The sequence below is a fragment of the Prinia subflava genome, chromosome 4 (genome assembly GCF_021018805.1).
Source record: "Prinia subflava isolate CZ2003 ecotype Zambia chromosome 4, Cam_Psub_1.2, whole genome shotgun sequence".
Lineage (NCBI taxonomy): Eukaryota > Metazoa > Chordata > Aves > Passeriformes > Cisticolidae > Prinia > Prinia subflava.
Genome location: NC_086250.1, coordinates 36775129 through 36798974, shown reverse-complemented (window position 1 = coordinate 36798974; position 23846 = coordinate 36775129). Strand labels below are relative to the sequence as shown.

General features: G+C 37.9%; 1 protein-coding gene across 3 annotated transcripts in view; it reads right to left on the bottom strand.

Annotated features, from left to right (window-relative positions):
* Positions 1–1689: 1689 nt before the first annotated feature.
* The window catches only part of KCNC2 (potassium voltage-gated channel subfamily C member 2), a 103592-nt gene continuing 81435 nt past the window's right edge, over positions 1690–23846 (bottom strand). Inside the window, exons 3-5 of one of the 3 annotated variants that reach the window (XM_063396447.1) lie at positions 11126–12056; positions 8596–8763; positions 1690–4807 (exon numbers count right to left, since the gene is read on the bottom strand). In XM_063396447.1, coding sequence (XP_063252517.1) covers positions 4671–4807; positions 8596–8763; positions 11126–12056 — 1236 coding nt within the window. In that variant the 3' untranslated portion in view covers positions 1690–4670. The remainder of the gene's footprint in view (positions 4808–8595; positions 8764–11125; positions 12057–23846) is intronic. The other 2 variants (XM_063396446.1, XM_063396445.1) reach the window with 2 other exon arrangements.

Here is a 23846-nt window from a genome sequence, read left to right as displayed (position 1 = left end):
TCTCAAAATTTGCTGGAACGACATTTTCTCAGTGCTGAATGAGGCTTTAGAACAATAACTGCCTTTAAAGTCCAAACATCCCATAATCTGCTCATCTCCACAACACATCACAGCTTTTGATCTTTGCACAAACCCTGCTGTTGTATTAGTTCATACTTCAAAAGGATGCTCATTTTTGACATCTTGACTTCACAATTTTAAAAGGTGAATGAGTAACAGCTTCTCCTAAATTGTCTTAGCAGATGCATTGCTGGTAAATTCACATCTTGTTTTTTAGTTTTGACTTCTAACCCTTAAGTAATACTTACATGAGAATTAAATAAGTTTTTAGACATCTAAGTGAAGCCCAGAGATGGCCACAGCACCCTTTGGTGGGTATCTGATCCCCAGAATAACCACACAGTGTCTTCCTGCTTGCACCAAAACTCCTTTCTCCTGGTTCAATTTTGCTTCTGATCATTGCATCTACTTTCCTTTAAAAGATGGCCAAAAAGGAAAAAAAGGTAATGAATGAGAATGTGCAGACCAATCTCTCCAATTGCATCTGAGACATGGGAACAATAGTACCCTGAAGAGTGAGGTTTATGTTCAAAGACTTTCTCAGCCTTAGAAAGTTAAACCTTGGTGTCTCACCCCTCATAGAAATGCCCTTTCACCCCTTCCTGGGCCCAGAAACAGGTGAGAAACAGGAGAGAGCTGGTAGTTAAGTCACCTTTTTCCTCTTAGAATAGCCAAAATTGGGTTGTAGTTTCAAAACACATGAATAGGTTACCAGACTCACCATCAGCTTGTCCTCCAGGTGTGTTTTAAAAGAAAGCATTTACACACGGGATTGCTTCTGTAGCAGAAAAATAATACCGTGTCCAGGATATTTGGGACTTGAAGTCCTGTGTCAGTGGAGATCCATCCAGCCTCCTTACCATGCAGAGACAGTAGAAGATGTCAGACACCATCTGGCCATCAGTGTTTTCTACAGTATTGACCAACAAAATGGACCCCCTTGTCTGCATCCCATCTGGGGATCATCACTGTCCCTGTGTGGCACAGAGGGAAACCAGACCCCTCTCTCTAGGTGCTTGGGGCAGACATCACCCTGGGTGACTGGAGCTGGCTGTGAGCCTTGTGCTGGCTGACCACACCACCTCTTCTTCCCTTGGGTATTGCTCACAATCACAGTACAGGCAACGTTTAACCCTTGGGCAAACAGCACAGTGAGCTTTCCTAACATGTAGCTGTAACACATTCTCTGAAATTGAACACCTGCTTTCTGATCCTGTTTCCTGGAACCTTTCTTACATTACAGCACGTATGCCAAAATACTGCTCTACAGCCTCTCAGATCATTTGTAAGACTGTATTAGCTACCTCGCTGCTCTCAGACAATCTGCTTGTGTATTTGGGGATTTCTGGTTGCCACAAATACAGTATATTAGAAGTTTTAAGCAACCGTTTATCGCCTCTTTTTTAGGCTGACTTCACACCAGGATGCAACAAAACTCCCATCAGACTTAAAATACCCAGCCTGACTGAAATTTCCACATGAGGCACAGGGTCATTAACAAGCTGATTAATTTTCAATTGTTGCAGAAGCCAGCTCATACTAGCTCTTGAATTAACACCTCATGCATTCCAGGAGGCTGGTTGTAGAACTGGGATGGCCAGTAGCAGGCAGGGGACCGATGCAGCTAAAGAAAGCTCATGAGCCAGTTCAGAAGATATGCTCCAAATTCCTCCCCAGGTCTTTTGCCTTTTATTCTCCAATTCAGGTATTACATTTCCACTGGTTTCCACCAGGATTGTGCATGCACCTTGACATGTTCACAGAAGTTCCACAATACAGAGTTTCACAACTGGGACAGGTCCCTACAATCAGGACACCAGGGTGACAAAACAGATTCTGGAGAATTTCCCACTGAGTAGGATGGAGAGAACATAATTACCACATCGTAGCACTACAATGTCTCATAAACATAGAATAGACTAGATCCATTTACCACAAAAATTACAGAAAATAACTTATCAAAGAATATATATTTTATGTAAAATATACATTTGTAGAATATAATTTTAATACAATTTTTTAAAGTTAATAATGTTGGGTTTGCAACACTTTGAATTAAAAAAAAAAAAAACCACAAAATATTCTTGCTGCCAGAATTTTATTTCTGATAATACTTATAGTTTGAGGTAACATAGAAAGAAGACTGTGTGCTGTGAACAAAGTCAGTGATGTTTGTTTGCAGTCACATTTTTGTTATTATTGTGAAAAGTAAACTTAGGACTTGGCATGTACACTAGAATTCATAACAATTTAGGTCATGGCAAACTGAGAAAGCAAGGACTTATGCAAACCTACTCGGTTCAAATTTGTGACTTTTGCAATATATGCCATTAGTATGACAGAAGTCAAGACAGATGTAATTTACATCACTACCATTATTAAGCGTGTGTCTTTGTATGATCCACAGCACAGCTTACTGCAGGAACCAGGAATAATAAACACAGGGGCGTGGGTCTTTGCATGGAGCCTTAGCAATGATGACATGAATTCAGCTTTCCTTGCTATAGATAAAAACTGATATTCCATGCACACACGTTTTATTTACACTGACTCATCAAGAGTGCCTAGTCACCCCTTCCTCTGGCAGCAGTAATTACGAGCGGTCTTTCATCTTCTTTAACAAGCTCTACTTCGCACGCAAAGTCTCAGTGACCTCCTCAAGGTGTGAGTCGTTTATCAGGGTCCATTCAGCAGCAGCAGTCTCTTTCCAGTACAGTCCTTGGTATGGCTAAATTCCATTGTCCCTTTTTCAGCAGTCAAAAATCCATGATAAATTCTGTACAACACTGTAGTTAATATAACAGCAGCACCAGATATAATATTAATTCATTTGCTAAAAGCTGTTTGCAATTATCTCTCTATTGACAATATTTTACCAAAAGTAAATCAATGTACATCTCTAAATATCAGAAATGTATACTTTGATAAATACATTATTGTACAAGAATTCTGACATGCAGGTCATGCTGTTGGGCTTGGCTATATACAGAAGAACATGTTACATGGTCAACAATAAATTTAATTTCTTTTCCTAACAAAAAAATAAGACATGACAGTCAGGAATTATTCAACAATTTCAAGGATCACTAAAGATTTCAGTCATTATGGTCTTCCCCATGTAGTTCTAAAACTCTACAGTTTAAGGATTACTTTTCCTCACCAGCCCAGAACCTCAAATTTGCCATTGCATTTGTCCTGTTGCATAAACAGAGGTTAATATTGAATCAAAAAGCCACTAGAGGAGATACAGTTTCAAAATTGTAATGAATGCTGGTTGCTAGGAGGAAGATTGATGCAATAGGCAACCGGTCGGTGCTGAAAAGCCGCTCGAAAAATCTTAGGAGTGCACACGAGTTAGTCTAGATGATACTAACTGCACTTGAAAAATATGTATATTTCTATCTATACACAGATGTATAGTCCATATGAAAAAAAAAAAAGAGAAAAGGAGAAAAAGTGTTCTTAGTTCAACTTAAAAGAGGGGGGCATTTTAACAGTATCTCTGTGCTTTATGGAGACAGATGGAGAATACAAGGACACAGGTTGCAAAACATACAGACAAACAACATATAGGACAAAGCACCTCTTAAAACATTGACTGAAGAAATTTTTGAAGCTCATGAGCCAGAGGTATAAGGCTGGTCAAAAACCCAACTTGAGAACTACTACCCTCTTACAATGGTAAAAAAAAAAAGCCCCCAGTAATTGTTTCAATTTTACTTGGTACTCAGCTTCTGAAAATGTTGAAGAACCCTGGAGTAGAGAAAATACTACAGTACCAAGCAGCACTTGCTAGCTTAAAATTGCAAGTCTGGATGGCGTTTACCTTTCTTGCATGTTTTGTGCCTTCCCCAAGCCATTAAGAAAGAGATCTGGCTTCTGCTTGCGTGTAACCAGTAATGACAACCTCTTTGCAGTTATCTGTGTGCAAACAACCGGAGACATTCAGAACTCTGATACAGCAATCCAGTACCGAAATAAGTTAATCACAAAATAAAGTTGTTTATAAACAAGTAGATAGTTAAAAAATAAAGGAAAAGGTTAAACAAAGAAAAACAATCCCACATGCAGACCAGTTTATCAGTGCGTTCATTTCAGCAGGATGGTAACAATGTGAGAACACACATCCAGAGCCCTCTGTGGTCTCCACGATCGGCAACACTGCTTGTCAGGTGATGGAGACAGGATGGTCCATGCAAATGAGCAGACCCTTCAGAGCAGACATCTTCAGAATGGATTAGAGTCACAAGAAATGGAGATTCAATGGAGTGACTGATAGTTACTTGGAAGCACATTATTTTAAGTAAATCTCCCTGAAAATATGCTTATTTATTGAATAGACTGGACAACAGCATCCACTAACTGTCCTTTTATTGCCACAGGAAAGTAGGACAATATAGTAGATAAAAGAAGAAATGCTACCTTAAGTAATCTTTAAAAGCCAAGACAAAAATCTTCAGCTACACAAGTGGCTTTTCTCACTACTGACAGTTGTATCATGCAGGAGTTAGACCATATTTGTGGAGCCTATGCTTGATGCTACATTTATTTCCAATATGTGGTAAACAGTATTTGATTTAATACTATGTAGCCGATTGACGCCATCTGGTTTACAAGATGGAAGGGATGGGAGACCGAGAGCGCCTTAGAGGACAAGGTGAGCTGTAGGGTGATGTTACTGGAGACAGTCGCAGAGCATTGCCTGTCAAGCCAGCTATGTTGTTTAAGCTTCGAGATTTTTCATAGCCTTGTATGAGAAAATGCATAGACATCAGTTGAATTCAGCCAAAAAATAGACAAAGACAAACAGTACAGTGTAATGTAATCCAAGGAGCTATCAGGGACTCAGAGGGAATCTGCCTGCAAAAGAACTCAGTGCTGAGACACATTACTACCAAAAGATATTAATAAATAAAATTATTTACAAATTAATGCATCTACTTTTTCCCCAAAAAATTAAACAGACCACCATAAAAGAGGTCTGACCTGCTCTTCCACATCTCATCTTGCACTTAGTATCTCACTGTGGGCTTCAGCAGGGTTGCACAGAGAGCAAGATAAAGGATCCCATCAGGGTGACTGAGCTATCTGGCTAAGCATAATCAAAAACCCATTAAGACAGGCTACAGAAACTGTTAGAATTATACAATCTCTGCTAAATTCAATTCCTAATAAAGTACAATTTTTTTCTTTAAAATAAATAAACCAGAAACCAGATAAATTTTTTACAGTATGTGTAAATCAGTTTTGCAAAGAACTGAATGATAATGTAAGAAGCTTTGTCTTCAAAAATATTAACCCTTAGGCTTTGCTTCTAATTTTAAAGTCTAGTAAAACAGCAGAGTTTGACGTATTTGTAAAAGCCTCCTGAATGGCAAATGTAAAACATTGAATCTGTGCTTCTTTTCCAGATGATTTGAACAAAATCAACGTTATTAATCCATATATGCAAGTAGTAAACAATTAATAATTAAATGAGGCAACCACAAAATGCTTCACAATTTGAAGGGAACATTGCACTTGCAGACATTTCTGTTCACATACACTGTGAGCTCTAGCTACCTACTTTTTGCTGCTGTGGGTTGTTTCCACTTTGCAGAGGCTGTGCTGTAAACCAACAAAAAAACATTGCTATTCACTGCATAACTATCTTCATATTCAAGTATTTTTGGCAGCTGCTGAAATTTGTTATGAAAAGGATCTGCTCATCAGCCTGAAGATACCAGCAAGAAAATATAACAAAGATTAAGCCAGGCAGGACCTTGCTCCTGAAGTACATGGGTACATGCTTCAGTGCAAGCATGAGAAGGCTCACTGATTTCAGTGGCACCCCTTATTTTCTTCAAGACAAGCATCCATTTAAGCATTTGTCAGGTTAAGATGTTCAGGTCTAAATTGCTTACAGGGAAATAATGAGAATTTTTCCCACAGCAACTTTAAAATACCAATGACAATAAGGCTAATCACCACATAGAATGTCAGCAAACTCTTTTTTCTTTTTTCTGATTGAAATGGTTACTGGCTCAAAGTCTGGATCTCTAGGTAACAGCTAATGGCATCTTTAGGAAAAATCATATCTTAGGCTCTCCCCTTACAACAATTAACGTATTTCTTACCTACTGAGACCTGCATACTGTAAAACTAGACTTAAAGCAAATGTATAACCTCATGTCTGCTAAAACATTGTGCAATGTTCTCTCCAGATGGCAGGGGCAGGCTAGACTGTGATACTACACAGAATTCTGGTACATGTCTGAAACAGCCTCCAGTTTCTGAGTTTCTATCAGTATTTACACGGACTAGAAAGAATTATGTTTGAAAAGGGAATTAAAGTGGAGCACAATGCTAATGTATATATTTAAACTCCCTATAAACATAAAGCTTATTAAAAAAAATCAAAATAATCAGGTAGCTTTTTTACATAGAAACTAGGAAAGTAGTTTTTATTATTTTCTTGCTACTCTTCTAATGATAAAAGGAAAGAACTGATAGAGGAAGATGGTAAAGATTATAAATAAAGTAGAAACTCCTAAAAAATGAAAACCAGATACACAAGATGAATAATGAGAGATGCGTGATCCAAAATCATTAATTTTCAGGTACTTTAGTGTACCTGCTCTGAATCAGTATCATCTTGGAGATGGAGATACAAAAAAGCTCAGAATAAATTATAATTGAACACAACCAAGAATCAACCAAGGAACAAACAAAACAAGAAGAACGTACCAAAAGAAAGAAAGAAAGAAAGAAAAAAAAAATGTAAAAGTAGTAGACTTGATGTGTGAATGACATTCAAGCATTCAAACCCATTTGTATATTACTTCAGGATATTTTTTGCTTATCGGTTAACTTCCCTACCCTGTATAAAATACACTCCAAAGCCAGTGGTTAAAACATTTCAGCCTCAACTATGATCATCAGAGCCAGACAAAGAGCACATTTCTCATCAAAAAACTGTCCATTCTGAACTCAAGCCCCAGTTTTCTAGTGAAAACTACAAAACCATTTTCTTTTAAATCTAGATTAACAAATTAAAATGTTCCAAGATAAAATAAGTTTTACTGTTATATAAATATATCTTTAGTAGCTGATGGGTAACTTTTATTATTTCTGATCTGCTCTAGTCATGGTTACTGCCATAATTTGCTGGGTGAAATCAAAAACTTTATCATGCAAGATGCCATGGTAATCTACCTTAGCCAGGTGTTCTTGACCTCTTCAAAGACTCTTACTATTTGAGATATTTTAAATAATCCTAGTTGTTGAGAAGACAGTGAAATACATGCTCAGTGGAAAATGTAGTAAACCTGTGCAAAAACATGCTTGCAATGATTTTTCGTTTAAGCTAAACATTACATATAGGAGTACGTAAAATGCCCCAGCATACCATACACATGGGACTGGTTGCATATCTGCCTTCACAGGTTTAACCAACTGAACTCAAGCTTTGAAGTGTAAAAAGAGCATTTGCAGAACAACCTAAGAGAATTCCTTTATATATATGGCTGGCTGGGACAGCTGTGTTTGCCATACTCCAAGGAAGTGGTTTTTTTAAAAAAGATGGAAAAATCTCAGGCAAAAAGGTTTTTCCAGTGCCACATGGCTACTTCAGATGAACTCTGAGGTGAACAACTACACTTCAGCACTCAGGATTTCAAAATCTGAGAATGATACAATGTCAGAAGAACACGATTTGCCAAGAAAGAGAAGCAGTTCCTGTCTAAGGAAATGGGAAGAGTACCACTGGCATGCTGACCTTAGGGCCATGTCCTGATGATGGGTTTGCAGCCATAGCCAGATGTGGTCTGCCAGTGCAGAAACAATCAGTCATGTAGGAGATACAAGTATGAAACAGTATTGCAAACTCCACCTGGGCACACCCGTCCTACTGAGCAGCAAGTAATCAGATTTGAAGAGGCTAAATAACTAGAAAGGCATTTTTACCTCCTTGCAAGGTCAAGCATTCTTCTACTATATAGTTGAATTATGGCTGGGGTAGACAGTCATCTTTTAGTATCACTGGTGTATTGCCAAGGGAAAAAAAAATTTTGGCATTATAAGCTCAAAATTTTATTTGAAAGAAATCTGAATAGCATCTCAGGATATGCTTTTTTGTGTTCAGAACAAAAATGTTGCTAACTTCTGACATGTCAACCTTTAAAGTGTATTCAGCTGTAAATTATACTAAGAATGGACCACAGTTATAATATGATTAATTTGTCTTTTAGAATGACAAGTTATATAAGTTATGAGTGGTTGAATGAGCAAGGTCCGAACTGCAGGCTTTTCCATTAGAGATTATAGACAAATGAAGACACAAGTGAAATGAGGGTCGAACATCAAGCACATTTCTTGAAGACTAAAGGGGATGAGTGTTTGTAAAAGGAAAAGAATGAGTAGGAGTAAAGAAAAAAAGATACATTGTGAGTACAGTCTTTCCTCTTAGAGCATTGTGCACATCATTTTACTCTAAGATTGTTTTTCACAAGCACATTGCTGAGTAACCTTTTATGATCTAATGAAAGAAGTCCATACCTTTCCTGATCCCTCCATCAGTAGCACACGTGTAATCACCTGTTGTCAGTAGGAAACATGTTCCCCCTCTTCTGTTTTTGTCTCTTGTACTAGAGCGTCTGATGGGAGGGAGCCTTTCACCAGGTGAGAGTGGCTGCTCACTTCCTGCACTGTCTTCACCTGATAACACTGGTTAAAGCACCATGCCCATTTACAGACAATAATGAATGAGGAAATGAGACATCACAAAGAGCTTACGCTGAATGCCAGATATTCCCATCACTCAAGAAGTAGATATAAAGTAAATCATTAGAAGAAAACAAGATTGCAATTCATCATTAATCAGTACAAAATGGCAAAAATATATGTTTTGCTCAAGAACAAATGATCTTTCAACTTTCCTGTTCTTCTTCTAAAATTTGAATAAAATTAGATTAAACTAACATGAACTAAGAAATAGTCAAACCAAGGCTCAGTTAGTCACCTACTCTGGACTGTAACTTGTCAGAATACACTCAGCCTTGGATATTTCAAACACTTATTTACTATTTTGGCTATTGTTTTTGCTAAACAAGAGGTCATGCCAGGCATTTTTGTTTAGAATATATTGTTTAATGTTTTAAAGACAAGCACTCATCCAGAAGGGTTGTATTTTCAACACTTGGCACTGTTTAATAACACACTTAGCTTTCATTTGTGTATTTATTACACTTGCACTGCTTGTCATCATAAGCACCCAACATTAAATGCTGTCTTGGTCTCTGTACTTTATTTTGTCAAATGGCAAAGCTTGTACCTCTCCTGATTTGTCACTCGCAAAGGACTCTGTTTTAAAATCATCTACCGTTTCAAATTCAGGCCACACTTCAAGAAAAAAACCTCTTGTCAGAACAGCACATAACTTCAGCTTTACCTTTGCATTGCTTTTTTTTTTCTGAACTGGGAATGCAAAGGGCAGAATTCAGCCTTGAAGTTTTGCACATAATTCATAGTGACTCTAATAACATTCTCTACCAGAAAGAAAGCTACAGTGCATGATGTGAACGGTGGCACTACTGAAAAGAAAGATAACACTTTAAAATGGCTCCTTCTTGCATGTCTGCTTTCTCTCTAATTTCAAAGATTATAACCCCTTGTAAATAAAGCTGTAGACAGAAAAAAAAAGTGTCTCTCAGTGAGAGACATAGTGATCACACTGATCCTTCTCCATTCATAATACCTTTGGTAGGACCTGAGGGCATGAAAAAGCTGTTATCATTAACACTTTAAAGATGTTATCTCGAAGTGGGTACCAGTCAAAGCACTGAAAAACTAACTATATTTTACTGTCAGTCTTAGCATTTCCATCCTTTTAAATATATTTAGGATGTTCAAAAAGCTGTGTTAACTTTGTGAACAGTAGCTTGGAGAGTAAAACCAAGCTTCTTTGAACATAAATGCTATTCAGTAACAGACTGAAGAAGGATATTGTTCAGAGACCGATTTTCCAGACTCTTTTTTTAAATACTATATTTCAATTACTGAATTACACCAGTCATGAGTGGTTTTGCTCATATTATTCTTTAGCAGCTCTTCAGCTGGAGTCTCATGACAGGTATGTGAGCTTTGAAAACAGATTGTGTTTGGCTTAAGACTAAATATGCTTACAAAACAACAAAAAAAATACTCTTGCTGCTAAACTATTTAATTATACTGAGAGGTAAAATTTACTCTTTAATTGCAACAGATTTGGAGTATGGAGCAGTGGCTTGGAGGGACTGAGGCTGTCATTTGATATGCAATTTCACTGAGTAAAGCATAAAATACTCCTTATTCATCCTTTGGAACTCTAACAAATAAGGTAATAGAAATCACAAAAATCAACTCTAATAGCGATGATGGTGCTAAGGGCTGTCATTTTCTTTTCTCTTGACAAGATTTACATCAGCTATGCTAGTATAATTTAATGAATAGTAAATATCATGCAATGTCTCATCTAACACAGATGAAGGAGCTTCTTTTAGCCAGGGAAGCAGAATGCCAAATGGAAAGAAAACTAGAAAGAAAATTTCTTCCTATTTCCTTTGAGTGCTGGGCTTTGGATGTAAAGCACCTGCTCCTTTTAAATGACTGCTTCTTTGTAGGATCTTGCTTAACAGGCCACGATGTGGCACAGGCAAAGCTGACACAAGAGACAGACACTGAGGCAAAACACCATGGAGTCCAACAGGGTGGGACACGGTGGCTGCTCAAATAGTCACAGTCATGCAGAAAAAACAAGAAACATCCATATAACGCAACAAACAACAGGCAAAAGAAAAGGTTGATATCATCAGCAGGAAAGCATTCTCAACAGAGCAAGCAAAACTGTATAGACCAGCTACATAGAGGTTTGGGAACATCACTATACCTATTTTGTCCTCTATGAGACTGACACACGCAAATGTTGGAGGGGAGAAGGGTGGGAGCTACATCTTCTCCTGGCAGAAAGACTGGCTGCTTTCTGACCCCTACCAAACATACTGGTCTATAAAGTGTTTTCAGAGGACATGCATTTCCAGTGGGGTCCTACCTGATGATCTGTTGTGTTCCATCAGCTGGTTGTCCTTGCCCAGGCAGATGTCACCCTGTGTGCTATTGCAGGCCATGTTCAAGTCTGTCTTGCAGAAGGTGGGTGAGCTGGCTTGCGGAGCAGGAGGGATGTGCTTCTTTCGTTTCCTTGGCAGTTTCTGCTTTGCCATGGCCAGGGAGTAGTACATCCCAAAATTGTTAACTATCACAGGCACAGGCATGGCTATGGTGAGCACTCCCGCCAGCGCACACAGGGCTCCCACCAGCATGCCTGACCAAGTCCGTGGGTACATGTCCCCGTACCCCAGGGTGGTCATGGTGACCACAGCCCACCAGAAGCCGATGGGGATGTTTTTGAACTGCGTGTGTTCGCTTGCAGACGGGTCATTCGGCTGGGCCCCCACTCGCTCTGCGTAGTAGATCATAGTGGCAAATATCAAAACACCGAGTGCCAGGAATATTATCAGCAGCAGAAATTCATTGGTGCTGGCTCGCAGCGTGTGGCCCAGCACCCTGAGGCCCACAAAGTGTCGAGTGAGCTTGAAAATACGGAGGATCCTGACGAACCTTACCACCCTGAGGAAACCGAGCACGTCCTTAGCAGCTTTGGAGGAGAGCCCACTCAGGCCCACTTCTAGGTAAAAGGGCAGGATGGCCACAAAGTCAATGATATTCAAGAGGTTTTTGATGAATTCAAGTTTGTTGGGAGAAAAAATGACACGTACTAAAAATTCAAATGTAAACCATACCACGCAGACTCCTTCCACGTATGTCAGTGCAGGATCTGTCTCAATCTCATACTGTAGTACAGCTTCTGTGCCATTGATGACCTGCTCAGTTTTGTTTATAATAGTATTGAAAGCCTCATGTGTTTCCAGGCAGAAGGTTGTGATTGAAACTAAGATGAAGAATAAAGAGGCAAAAGCGATGAACTGAAACACAAAGAGATAAAAGAGACATCAGAACCACACATCTCTTCACATTAAGACAAATGATGTCTGCGTTCATGGTAAAACTTTTACTAATTTTTCCCCAAAAGGCTGACAAATTTATACGCACAAAAATTTCCATCTAGGCCAAAGGAGAGCAGTAGGCAGCTCTCACACGCAGTCAGGAGTCCAGGAGCAGGAAAAGTCTTGGCAATGGATGGCATAACAAAATGCAACTCATTAGGAAAGTGGCAACAAATTCTTTAATCTGTGCTAAATTGTCTGAATTTGATTCAGTAGTCAAGGTTCCTTGCAAGCAGTCCCTATACACACCAACCACAGCAATACTTAAAGATGTCCAGCTCTCACACAGTGGAAAATGTAGAAATGTAGGCTGACTGTTAGGGCTGACCCTGACAGTCTTGAGATTATGGTTCACAATTCACACCTGTCTCAAAGAGCACCTCAGAGGGATCTAGGAGCAGATCCAAATTCTAGATTTCCTTTAGATTGTCAATGATTTACAAATACAGGATATTTACTGATAGAAAATACCTTCTGTGTTACAAGTAGAGTTGGTTGTGTAGCCTATTATGCTTGTAGTCATCCATCACTGATTCTCTTGGGCAGCACTAAAAGTAAGCTTTGCAGAACCTCACACATGGTGGTAGCAGAGCTTTGCCACACTCTTAGGATCCACAAACCTGTTAACCAGGTTAAAAATTGAGGACAACCCAAATAAAAGGGGAAATACAAATTCAGTTCTAGTAGAGACGTGAATTGATAAAATACAGGTAAATAACCCAGAAACAGCAATCACAGGAGAATTTTTATGACTTAAAAGGCATATACTGCCTGATCTTCAACTCAGCCATCACTGTCAAGCATTGAATAACAGAGCACAGGATCTCAAATATTAACACTGAGCCAAACAGCTAGAGCAGGAGAAAGATTTTCTTACACTGAGGAATATACACCAAATGAGAAGGTGTTTTGAGGTCACTTGTTCCTTTGCTACAATGGTTAACTTCTTTTCAATGACATTAAAACCATTTTAGCTAGCACTCAAACAGCAGAGGTGTAGTACTTAAATAACAGTATTTTTATTTTGAATTTGCATCTTAACAAACATTTTATAGCCACTATTATCCTGTGGGAAAAAAAGCCTTCTGGAGACATGAAGATTTTTGAAAGTGTTAGGGGCCCAAGGAAGCAAAAAGATGCCTAAACAGATTAAAAATATCTAGTATCTTGTTACTACACTGAAATCTTGAATGTCATTGGAAAAAAATCCAGGTGCAAAGCAGCCAAAATAACAGCCATAAGCAGGAATGCCTCTCTTCTGCCACTTTAATCCAGGATACAGCCTTGTGGCAAAACTGATTTTATGTACGTGGGATATCAATGACTGAATTTAGTATTAGCATTCAGATTTAATGTTATGTGCCACAGGAACTCATTTGGGCTCATACAATACTGAATGCTTGTATTTTTCTACATGGAACACTTGTTAAACAACAAAATATTGTCTCTACAACCTGTAGAGGGAATTACTTTTATTCTGGAAAAGCCTAAATTTGCAGTGCAGGTCAGGCAAATTTATTACATTCAGATTGATGAGATGGATCTATGAAAAATCCCATATAACTACCTATATCAGATATTTGCAGGTTATTTGTGCCTTCCTTTCCTCCGTCAAGGAAAAAAATGTTATTACACCATGCCCTACAACTGAAAGCACTCTAAATCTGTTACCTTTCCAAAAGTACTGATTCAGAGACTTAACTGAACACTTATCATCCAGTCTGGACTTCTAGCCACAAGCTAAGGAAACAATCTTACACTGTCTGATTTTTACTGAACAGGCTTTTCTGCCTTTGCCTTAACTACAAAATTGCTGCACACTCATAGCTCACAGCACCTGACACTGACACACACAAAAGAGCCTCAATCTTGTGTGAGACAACTAGAGTCAGCAAATACAACCAGATTTATATAACCTAAGTGAATTAATCTCAGCAGATCTTTGCAAAACTCCTCCACAAGAGGGAATAGGGAATTTATCACACTCTAAGCCACTGGTGGGCTAAGGATGACCCTTGGGTGTCTCCTAGAGCATCTTCCAGAATCGTTCTACACAGTCAAGGAAGAAAAAGACAAACAAATCTTTGGAGGCAGAGTCACTGAAGCTAAGTCAGCGCTGTAGTTTGTAATTTGGGAGGGAACTACTGACAGATAAAATATTGGGCAATCTCTTCAATAGAAACACTGGTGATTTCAGACAACTATGATTTCTTTTTCTGAAAATAAAAGAAAACTACATTCAGCCTAACCAAAGTAAAATTTACCAATAACAAAATAATTTATCAATAACTCAGATATGATAAGGATTAACTGTGCATTCAACAGTGCAGTCAACCTAACAGTATGTAAATAATTACCATTGTTTTCCGGAGTGTATTCCAGAGTCCATTCAGGTTCATAACCTTTCTAAAAAATGCCAAATAACAAGAGAGTAACTAGATGTAGAACTGCCTGACAAGCTATTTATTACTGTTTTGCTTAACATTGACTCTACATTGACATTGCACTTGGCAAGGCAGATTGAAATTTTTAGCTGTGCACCTACATTCGAAGTTTTATTATTCCTAAAGGAAAAAGACATTCAGTCATGTCCAAAACCTATCCTAAAGACAGTCCTCTTCCAGAGATTAGAACAAAGGCAAGAACACACTACCAATCTGGTGACAGATTTCTTGGTAAGTCTGCAATAAGCATTCACAGAAATGTAAAACAGTAAGATGTACACATTTTGCCATGCATATGCATGGCATCACTGATTTTGAGGAGACACACGTTCCTTTTATCTCTCATTGCACTTGGTTTTAAATTGCCAGCTCCTTGCGCCAGGAGAGCTTGTGCAGCACCTAGTAAGATGAAGCCTCATACACAAGAGACCTACAGTGTTATTGTAACAATCAGAGCATTCAGAGAACATACAGGAAGCAAATGCAAAGATCAATGCAAGCAGGAACATTTTATCAGTCAAAAAAAAATGTGTAGGGATTAACCTTACTTTAACAAAGATGCTTCCTTAGTACTAGGTTACATAATCCAGGAAATGTGTTGAAAAGTCTCCAGCATGTTTTTCATATTCATCTGTAATGTTAGAAACTAAATGAAGTCATGTGCTATCCCCATTTTATGCTTTCCTTCTTCTTCGTACTAATTCCAGCTTCTCTAAAGTAATTAGCCTCTAAAAATACATCCATTTTTGTCATGTGGGCAAGCACCACATTTCAGAAAAAGACAGTACAGATGTGAACTCACAGAGTCTCTGGTGGATGTGACCAACCAAATTCTATTCCTCAGTCCTGCAATAGTTCCTCAGTCCACAATAACCAGGGTAGTACACACAACTTTATTTCCTTTTTTCTTTTATGAAGCACAAAAATCTAAAAGGAGTTAGCCTGATTCAGAAAGGTTGCAGCAGGAGACAATTTTCTGTTTGAATCATTAGCAACCTTTCACTGTGAGAAGTTCTGAAAACTTTGGGTTTGACTAGACAAGTTGCCAGACAAGTTCACCCTTGGTAGAGAGCAAGACAGCTTATTCACACTCTTTTTTAAACCAAAGGTTGCAGCCCTAACACGTTTTTGAGTCTTCAAAAAAAAGATGAAGAAAAACTTTCAAATAATATCCAAGTAATCATGATCTTTTTCTCATTTCTTAAAAAGGGGGTTTTTTTTAAGTAATTGCTTCTTGTTTGCTTCAATGGATATGATAAAATTAACTTTCTTCATTTAGGTTTTCTCTTTTTCTCCTGAAGGAATCATTTTTCTAAGTGACAGAATGGTTGTAGACAAAATGTGCAGCCACCGTTTTTGAAATTGAAATTAACACAAAGTGAATTAATAAAAAGTTCAGTCCATTTTTGCCAGAAGAGAGCAGTTAAAAGTTACAAAAATATTCAGTATGTAATACACAGCATGTAGAGCATTCCCCATTAAGCAGTTAAAGCTCTCAGTAGGCTGCTGATTCCCTCCGCTCATAGTTTGAAGGCAGTGTGCACCCAATTTTGTTCTTGTGTGTGAGCATCACAGGTTCAGACAGTAGAGATTCCATCTCCCAGCTTGTCTAGTTAAAAGGATCATCAGCCAAGCTCTGTTGCTATGTTCTACTAATGTTTACAGTCGGTGGATTAATCATCTATAACTTGATTTTCAATGAAGCACATAAATCTAGAGTTTGAGGTGCCTGCAGATAATTTGTTGGAAGTAGAAAACTTTATGATTAGTACTTTGAATTCAGTGTCTCATGGGGGAATGGGTATCTCTGAGTTTAAAGCAATTTCAAAATTGACAACCAATTCCAGAGCACCAAACTGAGCAGTCTGTGGATCAGCAGAACTTTTATGGGTCCAAAGTCATGTTTTACCTTGCACATAGCTCCTTAAGTGCCTTGAAAAATTAAGACTACTAAAAATTGTGGTTTCAAATGACCTGATAACAGTCTTATCTCATAAGCTATGTCTGGATTTCACAGTAGGAAAAGGCACAAGGTCAGAGGATGATGTGTCACATCTGACACACACACACACACGCGTTTCCTTTCCAACCAAACCCAACACATGGGACTGGTTGTTGTCCTGGGGTGGAGCCATTCTAAGGCTCAACAGCTTAGACAGAGCCCAAACAAAGCAGCAGCAGAGCTAGAAATTGACCCTTGCACTCAGCTGTATTATACATACTCATAAAATCAGACTGATCTTACTCCATATTTAAAATAAGTTTCTTCTGTCCATCCCACACCCTTAAATAGGCTTTTTCTACACAATTATTTAGTTTTCCAAGATGGACATGTCACAGTGAAGAGGTTAATGCACAGCAGAGTGTTAATAGTCACAGTCATCCTCATTTCTTGCTTCACATTTAGGTTTTCAATAAAATCTCTGACCATATTTCAGTGTTTTCCCATTAAAAGTTTGTATCTGGTCTGGATACAACTTCTTCTGGGGCTGGATCTCAACATGTCCTCTCTCAACTCCTCTCACAGTGTAATGTATATTTTCAAATGTGAGCACTTAATAGCAGCTTTTAAGATTCATTTAGTTTGAGTTACATTCCAGGACACAGAGGGTTTGCCCTTGACACACTTGACAATGGAAAAAGAAAATGACTGAATATTTAATAAGCCCTTGAAAATACACCACTTAATATTCTCTAATGCAGGTACAGAATTGCCTTTAAAGAAATAAGATTAAAATGTTGCTTTAAATAAATTTCTTCACAGGCACATTATGAGATTTAATACACATGTGTTGCTAGAACTTAAAATGATTTTTAAAAATCAATATTCCTCCCTACCACACTCATATACTAAAAATACAACTATAGAGCATCCAAGAAAAGAGACTGTAATTTTTTTTTCTAAAGAAACTAACTTTGATGGCTTTCTCACTATTGTAACCAAAATCCTGCTTTCATTACAAAAAGTAAGAGTTTACTGAACAACTTCATTTTTTCTGACCAAACAAAGGGTAGAGGAGTTTCCCCTCATGGGTTCTTTGCTTTCCCAGATCATTCACGTTAACCAGAACCCTCAAAACAGCCTAGGGATAACAGAATACTTAACAGGAAGGCAGTATTTTTTTAATACCATACTCATTTTGATAAATAAAAAAAAAAAATCCAAATTTTGAAGATTTAAAAATTATTCCCAGTGATGTCTGTTCACATCTGTTAGCTTAAGCCTTGTCTTTTCATATTGCAGAATATAATACAAATTATTTGAAAAAAATAACTGATTCAGTTTCTTCCTTTTACTAACCCTCTGACCCCAAAAAGGAAGCTGATCTATCTGTTACATGCACCCACTCTAACTGACTGCAAGAATTTGGTCATATATATGCATTATGAAATTGTATTTTACAAATTTTCTTTGCATGTATTTTAAGATTCATCGATCTATTTCTTACGCTAAAACAGTTAATAGTGGTTATATCAAAATTATATACTCCCACCATAAATATTATAAGCTGATATTGATTTTTTTTTTTTTTGTCTCTCTCAAGGTTCAGGAAAGAAACTTATTTTTTCCTGTAAATCTTTCATATTTTTTTCCTGTAATATTCTTTAGAAGCCTTCTTTATTCTTCCAGGAATTCAAACTGTCAGTTTCTGAAATCCCCCTAGTTCTGTAGGGGAATTGAATGAGACCCAGTCAAACAGGGAACAAAGCCAATATCATGTACTGTTTCTAATCAGTCCCAACTAACTTGCAATGCTGATTTTTTAATCTAGTTTTATAGCTGCTTAGTCATATAAAACCAAAGTCTCAAAAAAAATCCCATAAAAAATCCAATAAATTTGAGTGATTTGAGCATTCAATGAGAATATGACTCAACTGAGGATGTTACTTATGCAGAAAAAGAAACTGCATTTGTTAAGTATACGGCATGCTTCACTCAAAGTAGCAACTAACCTTGGAATGAAATCACAGAATTAGATACCTCTTCCAGCTTTAAAGAGAGTTCTCTTTGTTTAGATTTGACAGATTGTCCTCATTTTGATTTCAACATGATAGATTTTTTCTGTTTAATTCCATCTGGCTATTAGGAGACTGCTAAAATCATAATGTGATTTCAGAATGAGCTCTTGTGATGAACTTACCTCTCTATATAATTTAATGTTCTGTGTGGCAGAACTTGAACTATGTGCATTTTACATAAACCCAAATTCCTCACCAAACATACCATCAGTCTCTTCACAACTCTGTTTCTCAAAGCTGCTATTCTTCCTTAGCTGTAAGTTGCCTTTGGAAAATTATGACTCCATGGAAACAAAAAAAACAAAACAAAACAAAACAAAACAAAACAAAACAAAAAAAAAAAAAAAAAAAAAAAAAACCAAGGCAAAGTCACAAGTTTTTATGGTGTGATGCATTTTCAGTGCACTGGATCTGGATGTACTTAGTAAGGAAACAAACACCATCAGAAGCTAATGACCTTACTACTGGCATTTAAACTATAAACTCAAGGCAAACATACTATCAATGTACTTCACCACTCATAAATCAAAATCTCTCACATTATTTCTCTCCAAAGATTAAGGAATTGATACAGAGATAGCATTTTAAATAAACCATCAAAGGACAAACAAAAACATGATACATGAAGTATCAGGCACTAAGACCAATTTTATGTCTCTAAAATTTGTAAGTCATCCTCCTTCTGGGGAATAATGTGGAATGTCATTGGGATTTTTAAAGTCTACATAAAGATTTAAAAGCCCTAGCAGCCTAACAGACTTAGCATTCTAATTGGGAAACTCTGGCCATTATAATATCTCAACCGACATCAAGCCACAATTAGAAAAGTTCCCACTAATATTTTTGTTTTCTTCCTACAAAAGATAAGTCTACTCTTTTCAAATCCCCAGAACAGTTCTACTTCATTTGTACCCTCTCCTGCTAACATTTGGCATTCAGTTTAGCAGTTCAACTGCTGCTGTTACAACTCTACACATAGTCACAATTGAATGAAAAAAAATCTGTATGTTAATACACTTTTATTGATATACTGTCTAAGAACAGCCCATAGCTAATGTCCAATGTGTTGATTTATAGTGCAGTAGTATTTACAGCTGAGAGTGGCTACTATCTGAATGTAGTAGTGAGGACACAAATGTTCTCTTGCTTGTTCATTCTTTTCTCATTTGTTATGGTTTTAAAAAACTGTTGTCTTTCATTACCAGCTGGAGCACAAATAAAAAGGTTATTAATGCATCTTTTCATGTTCAGAAATCCAGGCACAAAATTAAGGCGCTCTAACTAAGCTTTTAGGTAAATCAGCAGCCTAACACCAGTTTGATCCAGATACATGTCTGACTCTTAGTCACAACTACATTTTAAAGCAGATTATAATGAAAACCAAACTCACAAATCATTCTGCATTTTAATTGCATTTAATTGATATATATCTTTCTAAGGAATCCAAAACTGATTTACAAAGCTACTCTGATTTAGACATATGTTCTCCTGCTCAGCATGGAAAACTTTTTCCTCTGCCAAGTACAAGAGGAAAGAAGACTTTAGAATGAATTTTGGTGGCAGGACCACACTCATGCAGTGGGATTCCCGGGGACAGGACTGAACTGCTGCCCAGGACATTCCCTGGTACTCCATCCCTCATTGCCTACCATCCAAGAGGATTACTGATTTCCTCAATGAGCAGTGTTGTTTCCCACTAGGCAAATCAAAATCATCTCATTTTGTTGTCCCATGGAGCAGCTAAGTAAAACAGGTCATGCCAACATACATTCCACTGCATGCTATTGCCTCTTGAAGGCTCTGCAGGAATCCTTGAACAGCAATTATGCTGCCTCCAGAAGCTTCCATTTCCATTCACTTGAATTTATGAAGCTTGCTTCACTTGTGATTTTTCTGAGCTGTGACTGTTGCAGCAATGTTTTTGGTTTAACAGCTAGCTGTGCCCATTATTTTAACTAGACCAGGCATTTATATTTTAGCAATCATTTTTTTAAAAGGCATCAGCAAGGCTCACTTTGCCCTTGTCTTACTGAAAAGGTCTGCATGGCTATGTGGCTTGATAAGCAAACCACTGCCACTCATTCATTAAACATTGCTATAAATCAAACAGGCAAAATATTTATAGCAGCTGCAAAAACGCAATGAATGTTCTTCCCATAGTCAAAGGAAAGGTGAGAAAAAGAGGAATTCACAGCTTGTATTCTGGTCTGGGATAAGACATTCAGAGGTTTCTTACTACTAAAAGAGCATATTCCAAAATGAAGCTAAAATTGTCTGAAGGGAAGAAGAATGCAGATTTTGAAGCGTGCATCTCAGCCAATCCCAAATTTACATAATGTGTCAAATTAGCCTCTCTGTTTGCTTTGTTGCCCTTCTCTAGAATTCCTGCTGTTCACATCATTACAGGAAAGATTAGGCTCTGGGACTTGGCAATTTGAAATACTACACAGGCAGTATCTTTCTGCACTTGATTTATCACGAGTAGTTCTCATTTGGCTCAATGGGTCAAAATTGCAAAAAAAGTCTTCAGTATAATACTATTTATTATTAATAGACTTTTACACCCATGCAGAAAAATGGAGACAAGAGAGACATTCTTAATATAAATTAATGAAAATTCTATTATAATGCAGTTTGCCTAGTACATAAATCTCACATCCATTAAAATTACAGAAACATTTTCATCTGTATCATCTCCATCTCACTTACGCACTCAGGCTCATTTATGTTTCCTCTCCCTGAAAACAAGTCTGATGGTCTAATTTAAAATTACACTTGGGTGCATTCAGAAGAGATTTTGAAGCTTGATGTCCATTAAGATTTGTCATAGAGCCCATCTTAGCTTTCATCAGAGAAGCCTTTTAACCAACTCATGTAACCTCTTTTTGTTACCCCAAACTAATCAAAACATTCTGGAATTACTTACTAGTTTTCCAGGCCCGTGTCTTTCCTGTACAATACAGTAAGACTTCTACTGCAAGTGCTGGAATGAAAACTACCAAACTACTTCTTAAAAATTGAAGGGATGGATCCATTTCCCAGCTACTCGAAAGTGTATGCACAGTCCTGAAACCGCTGATTAGCAGATCTCCTTTCACTGGAAGCTTTTCCTTCCATACACTTTTTGAGTAGCACTGGGTTAATTTTTCTAATTTTTTAACCTGCACCACATTAATAAAATAAATTTGATAGTAAGTGGTACCTTTGCTTCATGATTGCAACTTAGTTATGGGAAAGCAAAATGATAAGGAATAGGATATCCAGACCGTGGCACAGACTAACCCTTAGTTACTTGGTAGGATAGTCCTAATGATGAGCTTCTGATGGAGAAGGCTTGGTGGAGTAATCCAGACATAATAAAAGTAAATCATGAACACAGAAACTTCAGCCTGTGGCTTCTTACAGGAACTGTCACAGTTGCAATCCTGTAGAGAAAACCTCTCTCCATTTGCACTAGCTGGGTAGCCAACAGCAGGAGTAGTTTAACTGACTCATGGCAGAGCACAGTTCCCAAACTCAGCAGCCTCCAGCTTCCTGGTTCTGCCTTGAAAATCCTCTAGGGAATACAGATTTTTTTTTTTTTCCCTCAGATGCCCGGAGTTTCATCCTTTCTGCATTTCCAATTCCCGTGTGTCCCTGGTACTTTTTCTTCCTGTCCTTCCCTCCCTTTCTCAGCCCCAGCTCTGTTCCTCGGCTTCACTGCTGGATCCAGACTTTCTTCCTCTCTTCTGAGCAACCTGTTCTTACCTTATTTGTATATCTATGTCCTATACCTCTAATCACTCTTTATTTTCATATGCAGCTCTCTTTCCAGAGCTGATTGCTCTTCCAGCCTCTCCCAGGCCCCAGACTCAGACTTCACTGCACATGCTACCTGGCTATTTGTCCCAGGATATTTGCTCAGTTAGTTTGCTCAGCTTGTTAATCTCTGTATCTTCCTAACTCACTCCACATTTCCGGACCTTGAAGCCCTTGTCCTTTCACACAAATCACAACCACCTTCCTGTTTTCCATCTCCAAAAGTAAGAGATCTTCCTTCTGCTCCAGTGCTGATACCACTCCATGGTCCCCTGGTCCAGTCACTCACTGTCTTGCATCTTTTCTCCTCATCTCACAACCTCATCAGGATTTTTATGCTAGTCCACACTCTCTGTGAAGTTTCTGTGACTTTTACGTTTGTATCTGAAGGGCACATGTGCCTGGAAACTCATCTGATTTTTCCAACCGAACTACTGGTCTAATGAAAGATGTTTTTTTTCTTTCAAACCTGCTTTCACTCTGAGATGAAGGCTTCTTCCCCTGCATCAACTAGATTCCAGGAAAATGGAAGGGAGCATATATGCTGACCCTAATTTAAAAAATCTACTTTCTAATAAAATTAGGACAGCTCCTCTTCAGAGGAATGTTTACATCTTTCTATAGTTAAATCACTGGATAGTCTATAAAATAGAAACAATATCTCATATTTACCTTTCTCAGGTCACACAGGACAGTGTCCTTGCAACTCCTCCATGATCTCACATGAAGCTCTGAAAAGTCTTAATATTTAAAAAAAAAAATCTTCGAGATACCTAATTCAGTGCACTGTAACACTGTGGTGCAGCTGAAAGAGTGATGTACTTGGAGAGGAATTTAAGGTCAGAAGGCTGTTTTCATGAGAGAGGAAAGGGTAAGACTGCTGAAACTCCTGTGCTTGATGTATGTGAGGATGTTTCAAGTTCACAACACAATCACATAGATCAAAGCGAAAATTAGAGACAGTGAATTATTCATTGCAACTGTAGTCAGCTAGGCTTATCTGGACCCTGAGGAATCCAGCATATCACCCCAGACAACACTAGTTCACACAGACACGTTTTTTTCAGACCTATCTTTTGGCTCCACAGTGAAAAAAAATTGCATTGGTCAACCAGTCACCCAGAATCTCAGTGAAGTTTTTTTGAAAGATAGGTATTTAAAAAATGGAAGTTATTTAACTATATGTCGCTTACTTCCATTTTTTAATACATTAAAATTCCATTTACCTTTGTCTCCAGGAATGCAGAAGTGACTGTTCAATTGAACTGAGAAAGCAAACGTAAGAAAGAGAAAAGCCACCAGTGCAACAATTAGGACACTCAGACAACTGTGACATTCAGATTTCATTCTCTGTTCAAAGCAGACACTTGAACTGAGATTACAGATATTTCAAGGCCCTCCTCTGGAACCTGGGAGAACCATATGAAAAAGATTACACAAGTTTATG